This window comes from Amblyomma americanum, chromosome 9 (genome assembly GCF_052857255.1).
Source record: "Amblyomma americanum isolate KBUSLIRL-KWMA chromosome 9, ASM5285725v1, whole genome shotgun sequence".
NCBI lineage: Eukaryota > Metazoa > Arthropoda > Arachnida > Ixodida > Ixodidae > Amblyomma > Amblyomma americanum.
This window is the reverse complement of record NC_135505.1, coordinates 107,388,420-107,406,595: the sequence shown is the minus strand read 5'-3', so window position 1 is coordinate 107,406,595 and position 18,176 is coordinate 107,388,420. Positions and strand designations below refer to the sequence as shown.

The following is an 18,176-nucleotide window of genomic DNA, read 5'->3' as shown; positions in this document are numbered from 1 at the left end:
GAATAAATAAATAAAAATAATCGCTTTAATAGTCAACATGATTCGCCCGTTTTTTTTTAGTTTTTTTTTTGTGACCTCCGCCGACACTCGCATCACTAAGCCGTAAAAAGCTTTTTTTTTAACCTTGAAAAGGTAAGGGTCAGTATACAGTGCAATATAAGAATAAGTGTGACTTTTCGTGTTTTTTTTTTAGATTCGGTGGACATTTTTCCGCGTGTATGTAAGAACGCAGGTACCATTTTGTTTTGGTGAATGTTAGGTTCGATGAATGAGTTACTGACTTTTTCGGTGATTTATTGTGTCAAGTCTGTGTGGCCAAGTAACCTAGTCTATCTTGTCGTTTTTGACAGCGCGAAGTTTATCTACCGCTAATTGACATAGACATCTTAGTTGTCGAAACCGTGCGTTCAGATAGAATTTCTATTGACATCAAAAAGTAACAAAAGCTATATTAACGGTGAGCAAACAAAGAACGCGTGTGGAAGTCGACTTGTGATGACTACGTTGTCATGTAATCATTGTGTTGTCGCGCTGGGTTGAATGAAAGCGCAGGGCAGCCCGAGGTCTACGTGTTTATGGCAGCGATGGAACTACGGCTGAATCGTCGGGGTAGCCAGAACAAGATACTTTTTCGAGACGCCCATGGCCAGTTTCTAATCAGTGTCCTACATGCAGCTGCAATACCAGCTTGACTCACTGCTCTAAGCGGGTGATGATAGTGAACAAAAAGTGTGCTTAGCTCGCAGTCGCCGGGCAGGTGGTGCTTCCTAGCCTCAATATGCATGTAAGGAAGCTGAGCATTACCTCAAAATGGACGATGCTAACCCAGCAATACCGCCAATTGATCATGGCCCTGGGTTCCCTAATTACAGTTTTTTTTACTTTGGATGTCAATTTTATTCGACAGTTAGCTAGCTATTCCTATCGGGCCGAGAATGCTCAGCGTTTTCGGTTAAAACCGAATTTCGAAAACGGAATTCGGAAAACCTTTTTTGTTTATTCGGTTTGAACCGAAAGCCCAACCCTTTTATATAAGGGAGTTAAACACCAGTCAGGTGCATTCAGTAGCCTAGCTATAACATTATAGTATTGTAAGCACAGTGCTTTTAACATCTGCAGACATACTGTTATACACGCATACGGGAATGAAAGCGCTGTAATAAAACTTGTATAGAGCAAAGCAAAAAAAAAAACAAGGCGTATGAACAAAAACACAGTCCGTTTTTAGGCACGAAAAGAGCATCAAGCAATCGTAGAAGTGCAATGAACTAAGAAGTAACGAAAGAAAGTATGCAAAACGCTAAATTCACCACGTATGAAATCATGAAATTGCGATGCGTTATGTTCTTTGGTTATATGCACTGGTAAGTTGTTCCATTCGATGGTAGTATGAATGGCTGCACAAATGCAGATGAACGACACACTAATGCTTGACTATGTGTTGCTGGACGAAACGCCGAAAGCATGCTGACGATAACTGAAAAAAAAAACGCAATTTAGTGATGGACGGTGATATAGTTTCGTGATAGCGCTAGTCGTGAGTTTTCACGCTGGGGAAAGTCCCCTTTCAGGCATTATTTTTAACGCAGTAACACTGGAAGTATGTGAGCAGCCTAAAAAAATTAACAGGCAGCACGGTTTTGCAAGTGCTCCATATTGCTTAAGAGATAGGCTTGGTCCGGATCCTAACTGGCTAATGCATATTCAATTTTCGTGAGAATGAATCTAATGAAAGCAAATTTCTTCAGCTGCCAAGGAGCCTGTTTCAGGTTATACTTTAGAAAGCAGAATAAGCTGTTAGCGGAAGCTGAAGTTAAATGATTGCGGTGATTGCCTGTTAACTCTGATATATGTGAACACACAGGTATTCATCGATGGCGGCAAGTTCGACAGATTTGTTCTTCAGAAAAAAAAAAAGTTGCAGGCTTGCAAGAACTACGATTGAAATATATAAACTTCGGTTGAGAAGTATTCAGTCGCATACGAAAGACTTGCACCATGCGTTTTCTGCATCCAGGTCAATTTCAAAGATTGATGATCAGTGTTAGAAATAATGTTAACGTTTATTAAGCAGTATTCGGATAACAATCTGACTCGAGATGACACAAACTTGGGTAAGTCGTTCATGTATTTTAAATAGAGGAGGAGCAAGAACGCTCTCCTGCGGTACCAAGGAGTGAGTTTAGAATAATAGGGTTTCCAACTGTTAATGAAGGTAAACTGGTGTTTAATGGAAAGAAAGTCCTTAACTGAGGTAGTTCGAGTTATACGCCTCTGATAAGGGACGGGATCAATTCCTTTGGACTAATCGAGAAAACAGGATCAACTTGGCATCTAAAACTAAGGAATGAATGTAAGTCATGACTTAAGCCGGCGAGCTGAGTGTCACAAGAAAAGCCCTTGCGAAAACTGTGCTTGTATTTGGTTGTACTGAAGGGAGTTAAAAATTTCACTACAAATGACGTGCTCCAAATGTTTGCAGAAAATGTTGCTTAGTGAGGTAGGACGATAATAAGGCGGAGAGGAAGGATCACCTAATTTGAAGATGGGCATCTCTATAGCTACACGCCGGTCATGAAATATTTATTTATTAATTCATTTATTATGCATACTTTCAAGGCCCATAGGCACTACAGAAAGGATTGCTGACTTCATTACATTAGTGGCAGAGCAAAAGGAAACAAAACAGAAACAAAAAAGAAATACTATAAGGCACTTCCAACCACGATCTTGAAGTGAATGGCATCACAAGTGGAGACTGTGGGGGCGGGAGGACGGTTCCATTCGGTAGCTGTTCTTGGTAAAAACGAAGAATGGCAGGGATTAGTTCAGCAAGTCGGCACCTCAACCTTTGTTTTAGATTTTCTTTCAGGAATGAATTAAAGTAGTATATTTTATGACAAAGACAGGCAAAAGTACTTGCGACGTAGGGAGAGGTCAGGCAGAGTAAGCGTATTTTTCATGGCCGTGACGCTGGCCATTGTGGATGTTTTCAAGGGAAGCGATGAGAATACAATGAACACGATCCCATATGTCGCAGGCATATTGTAATTTCGGACGGACGAGTGTTTTGTACAGAGTAATTTTTAGTGAGGTGGGCGCTGATGTAAAGTTGCGTCTTAGATAGCCTAAAGTTCGGTTAGCATTGTTAGTGACATGCTATGAAACCAGATGATACTGATAAAGAAAACAGGGAGGCTAAGACCACACAATTGGAGTGTGACGTGTTTTTTTTATATCTAGTTAATGAAGTCATGTTGATCTGAACTGGCAGACATTTTAGAATACTTCTTAGACATTACACTAGCCTGACTTACTGTTCTTTCAGACATTGTATGTCAGAAAGATTCCTCATATGAGGATCTGACAGGTCGTCTTTATTCGAGAATGTGCTTGAAAACGCGTCTTAAAGAGCAGGGAGAATTGGGTTTCTGCAATTGGAATGCCATCGGTCTCAGTACCAATCATGCCATGATTGCTGTTTCTGTTTTGCGCTTTTCAAAATAGGCGAGGGTTGTTTGCTAGCACAGATTGCTCACTGTTCTTGAAACTCTGCCGTCTGGTTATCTTCAGGGATGTTTTCTAGCATTTGTCACATTCTTTGGATCTACCCCACACTTCACTTCACTTCACTTCACTTTATTACCTTAAAGACCCCACTTTGGGGGTGTTACATAAGGGGTGGGAGTACAAATATGGGTTGAATATGGTTGCTTACATGATATTTATGAAATGCATATTTAAATTGTTCACAAAACTTGATTGGCAGGTGATGGCATCAACGTCGTGGGGAAGGCCATTCCAGTCTTTAGCAGTGCGAAGAAAAAAGGATGCGGAAAAAGTGACGGTGCGGGAGCGTTGGCATGACACTTGCAGTGGATGGCCGGTGCGATGAGATATGCGAGCGGGCGGTGTGATGTAGGGTGGTTGTCCGAGGGAACTGTAAAAAAACTTATGAAACAGACTAAGAGAAGCAATGCGACGACGATGGGCAAGAGTTGATAAACCTGATTGTCGTTTAAGTGGCGATACACTGATGTCGTATGAATAGGCAGAATGAATGAACCTCGTGGCGCGATTTTGGACAGATTCTAGTGAACTGATGAGATATGCTTGTTGCGGGCTCCAGATAGCAGATGCGTATTCTAGTTTTGGTCGAATTAGTGATTGGTAGGCGAGAAGTTTAATACTTTGAGGGGCGTGCCGTAGGTGACGTTTCAAAAAACCCAATGACCGGTTAGCTGATGCGACGATGTTCGTTACATGAGAGCGCCAGGAGAGATCCTGGCACAAGGTGACACCTAGGTACTTGTATGAGTATACAGATTCTAGTGGAACGTTAGCAACGGAGTAAGAGAAAATATGGGGGTTACGCCGGCGGTGAAAAGATACGAGTTTACATTTATTAGGATTAAGCGACATTAGCCAGTCATCGCACCAGGCATGCACTGTGTCAATGTCGTTTTGCAGCTGTGATTGGTCAAAGGTGTTGGAAATCGTGTGGTAAATAACGCAGTCGTCTGCAAACAGACGAACATTGCAAACCAGGTTTGAGGGTAAGTCGTTTATGTAGATTAAGAATAGGAGGGGAGCAAGTACAGAACCTTGGGGTACGCCTGATGTTACTGGAAGAGGGTTGGAACTCTGGCTATTAACGAGAACAAACTGGGAGCGCTTAGAAAGGAATTCTTCGATCCACAATAAGACGTTAGGATGCAGTTTTAGCATGGTTAGTTTTAGCAGTAAACGCCTGTGGGGAACTTTATCAAATGCTTTAGCAAAGTCTAGAAAAATAGCGTCAGTTTGTAAATTTAGGTCGAGGTTAGAGTGAACGTCATGAAGAAAGACGGCCAGTTGAGTTTCACATGACAAAACCTTGCGAAACCCGTGTTGTGAGGGATGAAAGAAGTTGATAGCGTCAAGAAAGTCCATGATTTGAGAATAGATGACGTGTTCCATGATTTTGCAAGGTATGCTGGTTAATGATATCGGACGGTAATTTAAAGGAGAATCTTTGTTACCGGACTTAAAGACGGGAATGACCTTTCCCACTTTCCAGTCATCCGGAATGGAACCTGTAGAAAGCGACTGTGAAAACAATAACAATAAGTACATTGCAGAAATATTATTAGTGTTGCGCAGTATTTTGGAGTTAATTTCGTCGACGCCGGCCGATGATGAAGTTTTAAGGTGTTCAATGAGCGAGGTAATGCCGGCTTCAGAAAACGCGATAGCAGGCATGCTGGACTCTATATCGACGGCGAAAGTTGCAGTTGGTGGGTGAATTTCATTAGTGAACACAGATGAAAAGGCGTTATTAAAAATGTCAGCGCACTCAATGTCATCAGCTTCCTCTCCAGACTCTTTAGTTAGAGTGATGGTATGTGCCGGGTGCTCACTTATGACCTGCCAAAACTTTCTGGGATTGGAAGTCAACAATTTGGGGAGGTCGTTGTGAAGGAAAGAGTATTTTGCGTAGCGAATTTCTGATAGGTAGGTGCGTTCGGCTGTATAGTATTTTTCCCATGCGCACTCGTCGTATTGCTTTAATTTTGCCGCACGGAAAAGGCGCTTCTTTTTATTGTCGAGTCTTTTTATCGTTTTGGTATACCATGGTTTCTGGCCTGGAAGACCGTTCTTGATTGATTTCTTGCATTGATGCTTCATTTTCTTCTTCAGCCCGGGAAGCCGATGATCCGTAGCACACAGTTGTCGCTTTTATTCAAAAGTGTAACGAAACTATTGACAAGGTTAGTGGCGTTATTTTTTAAATTTTTCACTTACCTTCAACGCAATGTTACGAACAATCGTCTATAAGACTGTGATAGTCTCTTTTGTAGTAACATCTTTTTGTTTGGCACTCATCTTCTTTTTGTAAAGGAAGAAAAAATCATTGCTATTTACTCTTTAATGAACTGTTACTATTGCCATGTACGGTTGTAAACGTAGCGCGTCAGGGATAATAAAAAAACTACAGAATATAAAGAAGCAAGCCTAACCGGACCGCTTAATGCGGAGTAACCCCTCTAGAAGTAAGAGAAACACGGTAAACGACTACGCTTTGAACACAGCCAGCAGCAGCCAATTACGACCAGACATGGGCCTCGTTACGAGGACGAGACCTCATGAGGGCGTCCTCACCCTCACCTCATGAGGGTTTCAGTGGATGAGGTGAGGCTGAGAGAGGTCAGGGATGGTGAGGGAGGGAAAGATGCACTGGTTGAGAGCGAGGGCATGCCTCAAAGTTGACCCCTGCCTTCAAGCTTCGCATCCGGGACGCAGCCGGTTCGAGAACACACGTCGACTACGACCGAACGTGAGCAACAAAACAGGAACTGTAGTCTTACTGTAGGCTGCACGATGCGCGCACTGCATTGACTCGGAGCTGCGTAAACACCAAACTTGAAAATGCGATCCAAAACACAAAACACAAAATCTTCCGCTGGTGGGGTGCAGTAGTTTCTCTCCGCCTCTTTCAAACTTGTGGAGTGCGCAGAGGTGCGCTATTATTTGTGACAGTGTCTATCCAATCGCTAGCCAGGAGAATTTCCTGGCTGAAGTTCTCCCGGCTGGTTATTCGGAGCATCGTGAAAAGAATTTTTCTGCGCTTTTCACAGCACAGAATCTCCCGGCACACTATATTTTAGCCGCTGACTGTAGTATCAGATCGACCCTGCTCGTACCATCAGCTATAGCCTAATCGTAGTCCCTGCGTCATTTCTTGCAGCCATTCTTGGCTACTGAGAACTTCAGAGTGCTAAACAAGATGCATGCGCTCAACACATATAGGAGCGGAATGCTCGGCAAGTGGTTGAAAATAACAGCAGAAAAGAGCGCGAAAGGGAACACACTGCCGAAGAACAGGAATTACAAGGCGAGGCGCTACCTTTCTAAAATTCGTTTTGTAATGATTTCTCTAATTCTTTTACTAATTCTCTCTCTATTTGTAATTCTTTTCCTTCGTTCGTGTGCACACTTTCGCGCTTTTTTCAGTTAGGCTCGATACAACCGAATCAAGACACACCGAAGTACAGTTAGCACCTAGTGTAATTAAGTAATACTGGCACATATCTGCAACAAGAAAAAATAGCAGAACCACTTTTAATGCTAAAGTGCTGATTGTGGCGAGGAGGGTGATGGAGAGCCAGTGAAGTGAGGTTGAGGGCTAGGGAGGGCCAGCGAATTTTCGAAAATGCGGGTGAGAGCGGACTAAGACTTTAAATGTGAGGATGAGGGATAAAAGGCAAAAATTAGGGCCTTTGAGCACCTCTGAATTTATTGAACTGGGCCGGCAGCACTCAGTGGATTGAGAAAATTCGCCTTGCATAAAGGCCGACCTTCACCAGAAAGGCAGTTCCAGCATTTTTATCTCCTATCACTACAACTTCCCTGCGTAAACACAGGTCGATCTTTTTCTCGGCCACCACTAGCGATTACCGGATATCTCCAGAGTTATTTTTCTCTTTTAAATATAAGAAAACACTGACGGGCAGATATATACTATTCCAAAATTTCTGATGTTGAGCCAAATCTTTGTGAGCACAGAAAACGTAATCATAGGATGTTTTTAACCAACCGGAAATAAAAATGTGCGCGAAAATTTCTGCGATTGTTTTGAATGTTGAAAATGACGCGCTAACGATAAAAGTGGTCAGGGCGGAAGGGTGAAATATTCGTGTTTATTTAGGTCTTCTTAAGAACACTTTTTTAAGAGATAATAATATAATGTAGCACAAAGATGGCACCTATTTGTATTGAAATGTTCCAAACATTTACACCGAGTGATGTTAAGAGCCCATTCCTGCGTTTGGCGTCGTAGTAGTCGCGTCGTTGTCGTCGGCGTAACCGGTGGGTGCGTCGCCATGAGAGCCACTCGGAGGGTGGTTACCGCGCCAGGAGAAAGGTATCCCGTGATCGGAGAAATGCGTAACCGGCAGAGGGTCACCCCAAGAACCATGCGAAGAGTGCTTACCATAAAAAGAATTGGGTATCGGGGGTGCGAAAAAATCCCCAACCGGAGGAGGGTCACCCTAGAAGGAGCAGGGCACGGCTAGAGCGTAAGAAGGCGCAACCGGTTGCCACGGAAACCATCTGGAGGATAATGACCCTGAAGGACGAGGAGGGTCGCCATAGTAGGAGGCTTCGTCGCGAGAGTCTAGGAAGACGCAGCCAGAGGATGGTCACAACGGTAACCGTCCGGAATGCGGTTACCATGAATGGAGGACTGTGTGGCGAGAGGGGAGAAATTCCCAACCAGAGGGTCATTACCGTAGAAGGACGGTAAGCCGAGAGCAAGAGAAGGTGCAACTGGAACATGGTTGCCATGGGAACCAAGCGGATGGTATACAGTTGCCCCAGAAGGAGAAGGATGCTTTCCGTGAAAGGAGGGCACGGCGAGAGGAGGAGGTAAAAGCAAGATTCTCAAAAGGCGTACCACGGCAACCATCCGAAGCGCTCTTAACGAGGAAGGAGGAGGAAGGGTATGGCGAAAGCGGAGAAATGGATCACGGTTCATCTGCGACAGTTGCTGCGCAACGCGCCGACCCAGGATAAGATCATCGGCGTCGTTGCACTCAAGACCGGCGGACTGGAGAGCAGACCTAGACAAAAAAGTTTCATGTGTGGAAAACTGGCTCTCATCTTCTTTATCACAATGTATCGTGAAGTACAAATAGCTTTGGACTTCTTGCCGAACCTCTTGCTAACCAGTGGTAGCCAGATCACCAGTGGTAATGCTTTTATTACTGATTTCGCAAGTGGGACTTCGGTTGAAAGCTTCTGCTATAAATTCCTTATTACAATAACTCATCAGTTAAGTTCTAACAATTTAGATAGGCTAAAAAGGGCGCGTGCTCTCGAATTACTTACTCCTTCGGGAATGGCAGCTTTAATTGTTTTTTTTACTTTAATTTCTAGGCATGGTTATGCCCCTATTTCGTTAGCCACTTTGGCTGTGCACAGTATATTCAAGCAATTAGAAGAGATGAGGCATCAAGAAATTAGTTCTTAACAAGACGAACTGTTCCAGATTTAGGGTGACCTTAGAAACGAAAGACATTCTAGACTAACTTATTGCAGTTGCGAAGCTTCATATACATTAGAATGTTTATAGCGCTTCAGTACTTGGAGCTGAACTTGAAGATCGCTATAATTAAATTTTTAGAGATTAGTATTTTGGTGTGAGGCGCCACTACAGATGAAGGGTGCTTAAAATAGGTAACACTTGCTCTGACTTGTTATACTGAACTCAAATATGTTTAAATGAGAGATACACTACATTTAGGAACCAGATCGGAGCAAGTAGATAGGGACAAGTGTGTTAAAACGAATGGCTTCCTTCTGGAATAATTAAGTTTAGTTTTAAGGCTTCGTATGTGTTAGACTGTTTACTCTACTGTTTACGTCATATACTTTAGAACGCATACGTTAGACGTACACGTTGGACTTCGTACAGCGCTATACCTCCCTTCCTGCACTTTACCTGCACTTCAGTATAGAGTGCAGCTATATACTTGAAGGTCGCTGTGATTAGTCTTTTTTAGAAAAGTATCATGGTGTGCTGCGGAACTGCAAACTAGAGGTGCTCAAAAAAGGCAACGCTTATTTTGCCTTATTATAAGTAATTTAAATACGTTTAACCCTGAAATATAAAACATTCTGGAGCAAGATCGGGGCAAGTGTATTCAGACATGCTGTGTAAGGACGCATTTCTACGAAAGAAAATTACCAGTTAAGATCCTCAACCTTTATAGACGACAGAATAGCCTCTTTCTGATCTTTCTGAGGGTTTAACTTTGTTCCCGAAGTGCGCAAGTTTATGTGAAACTTATGCTTATCCAAAGATGTGATCGCTCGTACAAAACACTGTCGCGAGCTGGTGGGTTGATTTTGTCAAGAAAAGAGCCTAAAATGTACTTTTAACACGAATCTGTGCACCGAAATTGTGTACATAAATCGACTGACGTTATTCTTGATGCGGTTTTTTTGAATATTTTATAAAATGAACAATAAAGCTGACTTCTAACTTCTGAATAGGATGATGAAGTGCCGCATTTATTTAGTGAAAATATTTACTATCAAAAGTAATCGATGCGGAATTCGTTCCATAACGCAGCTCTCCACTTAATAAGATCGTAGACGACATCAGCCATTTGGGCACTGGCAGCCTTATGAACTTTGAGAAGATTATCTCTTGAGTTCAGAGTAGAAGGGACAGTAGCGGAGGCCGTGCAAGACAATACACAACCCGTCTTTCTCCGAAGGTGTCACTATACCAAGAACATTAAGCAAGAATATGAATTCTTGACTCCCGCAAAACATTTATTAAATTAAATATTAGAAATATTTTATTTTATTTTGTGTCGTTTCATATTCAGCACATTTTTAGTTTGGGAACATGTTTGAGGTAACGATGGTTTAATTCTCCACGAAATCGTATAAATAGCACTTCCACTTCCATGCGCGACTCGCAGGCGTTGGAGAACGCGAATGTAACGCCCTAACAAAGCACATATTTCTATCAGTTTTCTGCAAAGATATAGCATTCCCTTCTTTAATAGCACGTGTAACTTAAACAAAATATACATTGTCGACAAGTGACGCGCACTTGTTCTCATGTGCAGATATAGTCACAAGAGTCCAAAATAAAGTTTGAAGCACGGTCCTATTGGTGGTCCTTAATTCTTCGCTCTCTTACGCATTAAACGGAATCTGCCTAAAATGCCTCGCTTTCTTCTCGTGCAGGGCCGAAGTGGACTTTGTGTGGGACGGCTTCTTCTTTCCTGCTGGAATCACAGTCATGGCAAACTTCTGGGCAGTTCACAATGATCCCAACGTGTGGCCAAGTCCTGAAAAATTCGACCCCAGCCGATTCATCAACGACGACGGCTCAGCAATTCTCGAGAAACCCAAGCGTCTTATACCGTTTTCTTTGGGTAGGTACTTGAACGAAGAAAGCGCTCAGTGATAATTTCCAGCTGTTGACCCCGTGACATTTTCATCCTGTGCTATAACTGTCGGCACATGACGACATCATTTTAGCTATCCTCTATTTTAATCCAGGCCATCAACTCTCTTGCAAATATACAACACAAAGTGAACACGGGAAGGAGAATCCTCTGGGTACTTTGCCAACATTTAGTCAAAATGTTTTGTCTTCGTCCGGGAAAAGCGTTCATCATTGAAGGAGGTTAAATAGAGCATATCGCTAAGCGCGCAATGAAAATAGAGCTATGAGTCCATGGATCAACCCCGGTGAAGGAGAGCGAGAGGTAGGATGGGGAAAGGGTGTTACGATGCGGTGCCTGAAGATGAAAATCTTCTGCAGGCAAGAAGGTTATTAAATAGATCAACGCGTCGACCGGCAAAGCTGTGATGAGAAATACGCCAGCTCAGCAGCAAGGAATACGAGCAGGTGGCGAGGGGGGGGGGGGGGGGTAACTTGATCTTGAAGACTGTGCCCCCGAGAATGCGCAGTTGCGAGAAGTTTCATGATGCGACTGAATGGGATGACCTGGAAAAACTCGGAGAGCGCATAGGAGAACTTCTTGTTGGGCGAGTTGGTAGATGTCCACTGCAAATATATAAAGGGGCTAATAAAGGCAGGATTTTTAAAAAGCCCCTCCCTTGTGGGCACGCATTTTGTTCCGCTGACTTTTCTTGCGTTGTGTGTTTTTCGGCGCCATTAAATACTGATAAGACAAATAAAACAGTTGAGCAGAAAAAAATACAGACATTCACGTAAGAAACTTTAAGCACAGCCTTTTTACTCGGTAGCGTTAACGGTCCCGAAAAGCTGCCGCAGTGGTCGGCGTAGTTGGGCAAGAGCTAAAAATCCCCGTGGAAGCAAATAATTCATAACATTCAGGAATCGGTCAAAAAAAGTTCGGTTTGATGCGAAATTTGTCAGGGAGCCTCCTGTCATCAAAGGAAAGTAACTGAGCTTGAAATGAAATAGCGCGAATATGACTGCCTGTGAGAATATAAAAACAGGTCCTTCGGGATGCCAGACGGGCACGCTATCCGTACGCTTCGAAGGCTCGTCGGTTCAATGTGAATCACACGTGGACCCAATGGTTGCGTTGTGGCCTTTTTCTTAGTAAACTGTTCTGGAGCGATGCATTGATTTGTTTATCTGTAATTATCACTGCGTTAGAATGGACTGAGGTCGTTGTATGAGTGTTGCGTAGGCAATGCGAACGGGACCCCATAATGCTATCGCGTTCTCGTAAAGGCGAAGCTTATACGTCAACAGGTTTTTTTCATTATAAGAGCATTTTTTTCAGCGACATTTTGTCACGTCTTGCGACCATACAAAAAGCATAAAAAGTGTTTGTTAATTACTATGTTACTATATGAAACCTTACAGTTTGCTCTTTAAATTTTAGATTTAGGAGCCCCTATTATCAAAGCGCTTATTATTTCGCGTTGTTCTAACTCGCACAAGTTCCAAGATTTTCGAGAAACGCGATTTTCGACGGAGCTAGAGCAGTGAATGTGACCTTTTTTTCCCACGCCGAAGGGGAACCAAAGCTCGTATGAGCGAATGTGGTCATACGTACCAGCGCGTGTGACGTGCACCCTAGCTCTAGCTGGTGCTGCACGGCCGGATTGGGTGTGGCGTGGCGCCTGTTACGAGAAAGAGCACGTGAGACGCCTATCGTGGGGAGACGCACGACGATAGGTGTGGCTGCATGCACGCTGTCCTTTCTTCATGGGTTTCGGATGGGTGCATGAAAACAGGCTATGTGCTTTGCTGTGCAGCTCCGAGGAGATTTGCCTTTCGGAAAATCGGCTAATTTGCATGGATGTCACTAATGCCGAACTAACGGTCTCCAGATAAATGATGGCCATATCTGTTAATTAAAAAGATATTAAGCTTGTTTAGTTGCCTTGATAACTGAGACGGCGAAAGTGTTTTCTCATGGCCATTTCTGGCGACAATACTGCACTGAAGGAAACGTTCATCTGACTCGAAAAACCTGTCTAAAAAATATTGTCTGGGGTAAGCATATTTTTCAGAGTAGCAGGAGATATACTGATAGCTAGCCAGCTATGAAGCTATAGCTGTTAAGTCCCCTCCTTTTATGTACCAAATGGTGCCGCTCTGAATTGGGGCGCCACCTAACGAGCTGGCGCCCCCATGCAGAGCGGCAAGCTTCGAAACACAAGAGGCCTCGGCCTGTTACTTTTGGCCACGATGTCGGTCACCTGAGCGACTCAAACTCGCACCGAAATTTAGGTACACAACTGTTTAACCATTTGGCTGCCTCTAAAATATGACTGCTAGTTGCTCAGTGTAGGCGTGATGATGATGTTGTTGATAAAACTGCAATCTCAATGACAGAAACGATCAGGTTGTTCTTGGCATTATTTCTGTAGTTATAGTCACTTTGCTTTCCGTAATTTTTTCGATGCCACGATTCGTTTCCAGAGAGAAGAAACCTATGTGGCGTGAAACACGCTGTAGTAGGGCTCCAAATCGTTTCCTACCATATGCTGTTTTTTAGCACTCAAAATTGTGTTATACGCTTTAGGAGAAAAAAAAAAGGCAATACATGTAACCTTCTTACGTTGCTACTTCTTCCTTGAAGTTACTGCCGTGAAACTACCACGTTACTAGCTAGCAAGAAACAAAAGTAGTAAATGTGAACGTTTAGAGGCTAAGGTGTCTCAGGCAGTATTAGCTACAGAAGCATAATGAGTAATAACACCCGCAGTACTGTAGATATCATTTCTGCCTGATTTCATGCTCTTGTTTTGGAGAGGGTGATTAACTGTTAAGGTGAACACGCGAGTAAGTCCATGGCTAGGCTCTTTGGAGCACCAGTGTGTCGGTTCTGGCCATGGGTAAAAGCGAAGCACTACCTCCGTGTTTTTATGTGAATAATAATAATAATAATTGGTTTTTGGGGAAAGGAAATGGCGCAGTATCTGCAGTATCTGTCTCATATATCGTTGGACACCTGAACCGCGCCGTAAGGGAAGGGGTAAAGGAAGGAGTGAAAGAAGAAAGGAAGAATAGGTGCCGTAGTGGAGGGCTCCGGAATAATTTCGTCCACCTGGGGATCTTTAACGTGCAATGACATCGCACAGTGCACGTCAAAGATCCCCCCGCTTTGGCTCGATGCGCAGCCGTGTCGACTGCGTGTGCGCTCCGAAGAGCGCGGCCGCACACTCGCGCGTTCCCTCTAAGAGTGGACCATCCTGTACATGTAGTAATATGCGTGTGCCAGTTACGGTAAGCTGATGAGGCTGATGCGCACAAAACCAAGATAGCAACAAAGTTGGACCTTTCCACAAATTCCTCGCCACCAATTTGATGTAGAGGTTAGAAGTGTTTTTACACTTGGTTACATATTACACAGCAAATAAACAGTACAGCAAGAGGTTCTGAAGCCAGGCTGTCAGAAGGACCTCCAGTTCCGAAGCTGACACGAATAATTTCATACATTAGGCATCGTAATAAAGATATAGTTAAAGCACAAAAATTAACACAGGTTGACATATAAAATCTACAAGACTATAGGAATTCTATTTCATAAGCACATCTGTGCATTGCAGTTGTAATGACAAGATCTGTGCCTAGGACATAAATGGGAAAGGGCAGTAATAACAAAAGGCAAAACAAATAAAAAAATACATGAGTCAAGGTGCCTGACAATTATATGAGCGCGAAAAAAAAATGGAGGAATGAACTAAAAGAAAATATTACGAACAAAACAAAATATAGAATTCTTAACTATTAGCTAAGTGTAACCGTGGATTTTTCAAATACTGCTGAAAAAACGTCTGAGTACGAGAAGGTTTAATAACTGCTGACAATCAAGCCGTCATTCAGTTTATTTTGCACCATGGAAGACAGTTTACAAGTTCAAACCAGCCTAAGCTTTATTGGGGTCGTACGGCAGCGCCAGCAGACAGCGGGAATTCGCGTGCAGTGCTCCCTCTCTATATATAACGAAGGATAAATAATTAAATCAGAAAAGCATGCATAAAACTAGGTCCTAATAAAAATAATTGGTTTTTTGGGAAAGAAAATGGCGCAGTATCTGTCTCATATATCGTTGGACACCTGAACCGCGCCTTAAGGGAACGGATAAAGGAGGGAGCGAAAGAAGAAACGAGGAAAGAGGTGCCGTAGTGGAGGGCTCCGGAATAATTTCGATCACCTGGGGCTCTTTAACGTGCACTGACATCGCACAGCACACGGCCGCCTTAGCGTTTTGCCTCCATAAACACGCAGCCGCCACGGTCGTGTTCCAAACTGGGAACTCCGGATCAGTAGCCGAGCGCCCTAACCACTCAGCCACCGCGGCGGGTAATAGAAACACCAAAATATGCTAACAGTGTTAACAGCCAATTAGGAAAGAGCAGGATGCATGAAACCACAAGAACACCAGCAGCATGTGAACACCACATGGGATTAAAATCACAAGAAAAAGTGGCCATTAAAGGGCCGACGAGACGAGAGAGGCGAGGAATTTCTTTATAGTAGAAATATCCAGCACACAGTTGAAAGCCCAGGTGAAAACAGATGAACGCAACAGTTTCTTTAGCTTATAATTTGTATTTAGAGAGGATGCATTGGACCGGAACGAATTTAAGAATAATAGCACACAGACAGCACCAGTTCTTTAACCATATACGAGTGGAACTGTGCGGAATTATGTAGTTATCTTTCAGCTTGAGGCACCTATTCAGAATATACTCAAATTTATACACACTTGACCAGAAATGTTCTAGCAGTGCTGCTTCGAATTGGAGAGGATTAAAGTCGGGAAGGCTTACGAAACTAAAAACATCACCCCCCCTTGAAAGTTGTAAATCATAAGTACTGTTTTAAAGATTGAGCGTAAGATGGTGTTGAAACTTTTTTTTGCCACCGAAGTGCACTGTGCCGATTGTACCATATCTGCTATATCGCTACATCGTATAACTGTTATACCATTTTTGAAAACACTGTAACCCAAGGCGTGTATGATTGTTCTTCAAGCAGAATATGGAGTGTAGTACCTAATAATGAACAGCATGCAGGAAACAACACTTGATTTCTGACAGACGTGGTTAAGGCGAGAATTCTAAGATAAATCACTATCAAACAGCAAACCAATATATATTACTCGGGAGGCATAAATCAATGTTCCGCAGAATCAGGGGCCACAGTTCGATCTTTGTAAAAATATAAAACGTAGAAAATAAAAACCATTATAAAACCAATTCTATAATGACATGACGAGGAATAAAGTGCGTGTTTTCTATAATTATTCCTCATTGCTCGTACAAGCAAATTATTAGGCTCCGAAAAACTTTTGTAATCTTGATTAAATAGCAGTTGCATTGAATCAAATCTGTTCAGATCATCAGTATTCCTCTTCGCGCCATATATGGGATATAAATATTCGTTTTACTATAGTTTAATTTGGTTTTGGAAAGTATCGGGGACTCGTCCGCTTCTAAAACTTTGATTTAGAGTGACATGCTTAGGTGTCAGTGATTACCGTAGCTTGTATATAAAATGACGATATTTTTGCGGAAAATGCGACAATCCGGGAGGAAGTTCTATGTTTTCTACACAATTAGGTATTTAATTAGCTACGGTCATATGCTGAGGCGGCTTTGTTTTATACGGGCTTGGCTCCGAAGTTTCGAATTTTGGTATATTCAAGCCCGCTCATTTCTCTATACTCTTACTTCCAATGTACGTATGTGCCCAGTATTATCGATATAAATCGCTCTCGGTATGAACTAGTTTTACGGCTACTGCTGCGTCCAAATTTGTACTTCCTTTGCTAGGAGACGAGCAGTTAAACCGTATGCATTTATTACTGAAAGAGACGAAACGTTTACGGCAGACAATTTTGTCCCCAAATAGACCAGACTATCACTACCCTTTAAAAATTTTTAGGCTACATAGTAGATGTGTCTGAAGGTAGTTTCTGTTGCACGTTCCTAGAGGTAGTGAATGCTGCAAAGGCAAGTTCCTGGCGTTGCCAACTAGAGGTGATATCTTGCAACCTAGGAATTGTCTTTTGGATAGAACCACTTGTAATAAACAGTTACTACGCACAATAGTTATAGGGGTGACAACCATTTATTTAGGAATGGAAGTTTTGTGTGTATCAGTCCTTCGCGAATATACTTGTAATAAGTTTTGTATTGAGGTACTCTTCTTATTCTTTCAGGAAAACGGAAGTGTCCAGGTGAGACGCAGGCCATCATGGTTATGTTTCTGTATATCACCTGCATACTCCAGCACTTCCGAGTGCTGCCAGAAGAAGGCGTCACTATGGATCCCGGAGATGCAATAGACCGTCTGCCGAATAACGCTAAATACAAGCTGAGATTCGTCCCAAGGAAAAATTAACGCCTATACTGCCTGCTGAAATGTCAGTAATACATCGCTTTAATATAGTCGGATACAACCTAAGAACCAGGCGTTGAATGGCCCTTAAACGATTCCCACCAAAGAATGGCGTCCACCTACTGTCATCGCCTTGTACTTAACACCCTTGCACCTACGAACATGGCACCACAAAGGCTTTGAGATGGAAGATGATTAACTACGGTTCAAGTGAATTAAAAGCGACGTCACGACAACCAATCGACAGCCATTGGTTGGAAGGCCTCCTCTGAGCGTCATTCATTGCTTTGTTCTTGAGTTATGTCGGACTGTAGCACGTGCAAAATAACGCCCATCGCCTAATCGTACGAAGTGGCTGAATAAACTCTGTCTTAAATTGATTACACCGGGAAAGACAGAAAGTCAGAACACACATTCGGAGAGTTTCGGAGAGTTTCAACTATGTTACATCAACACGTTAAAGAAGCCTGCCTGATCTACGAAGATTCGACTATTGCAGGGCTGTAGGCAGTCGCCATCACCACCTGGACATCTTGCATAAACATGACTCGCTCGTTAGTTACAAAAAAAAATATGCAATATATTTTACCCTTCACGTGACCGAAAAAGTTCCGTGTAAGAGCTGTAGGACAATTCGACAAACGATGACATAAGTTCAATTTCTTAATATAATAAGTACGCCTTCGCGCATTAAGCTTATTAAGGCATGCGAGGTCTATAATTGTCACATTATTGCAGCTTCCCCTTTTCTTCGTTAGTATCCCTAAATCAGCCCCAAACGAAGGAACTAAGTTACTCAAAGCCGTTATTTACG

General features: G+C 42.8%; 1 protein-coding gene across 6 annotated transcripts in view; it reads left to right on the top strand.

The window, feature by feature from the left end:
• The window catches only part of LOC144104002 (vitamin D 25-hydroxylase-like), a 112,608-nt gene extending 94,825 nt beyond the window's left edge, over positions 1 to 17,783 (top strand). For all 6 annotated transcript variants that reach the window (XM_077636781.1, XM_077636783.1, XM_077636782.1 and 3 more), the window contains 2 exons: positions 10,744 to 10,934; positions 17,184 to 17,783. In XM_077636781.1, the coding sequence (XP_077492907.1) occupies positions 10,744 to 10,934; positions 17,184 to 17,365 (373 nt within the window). In that variant the 3' untranslated portion in view covers positions 17,366 to 17,783. The remainder of the gene's footprint in view (positions 1 to 10,743; positions 10,935 to 17,183) is intronic.
• The last annotated feature ends 393 nt before the right edge of the window (positions 17,784 to 18,176 follow it).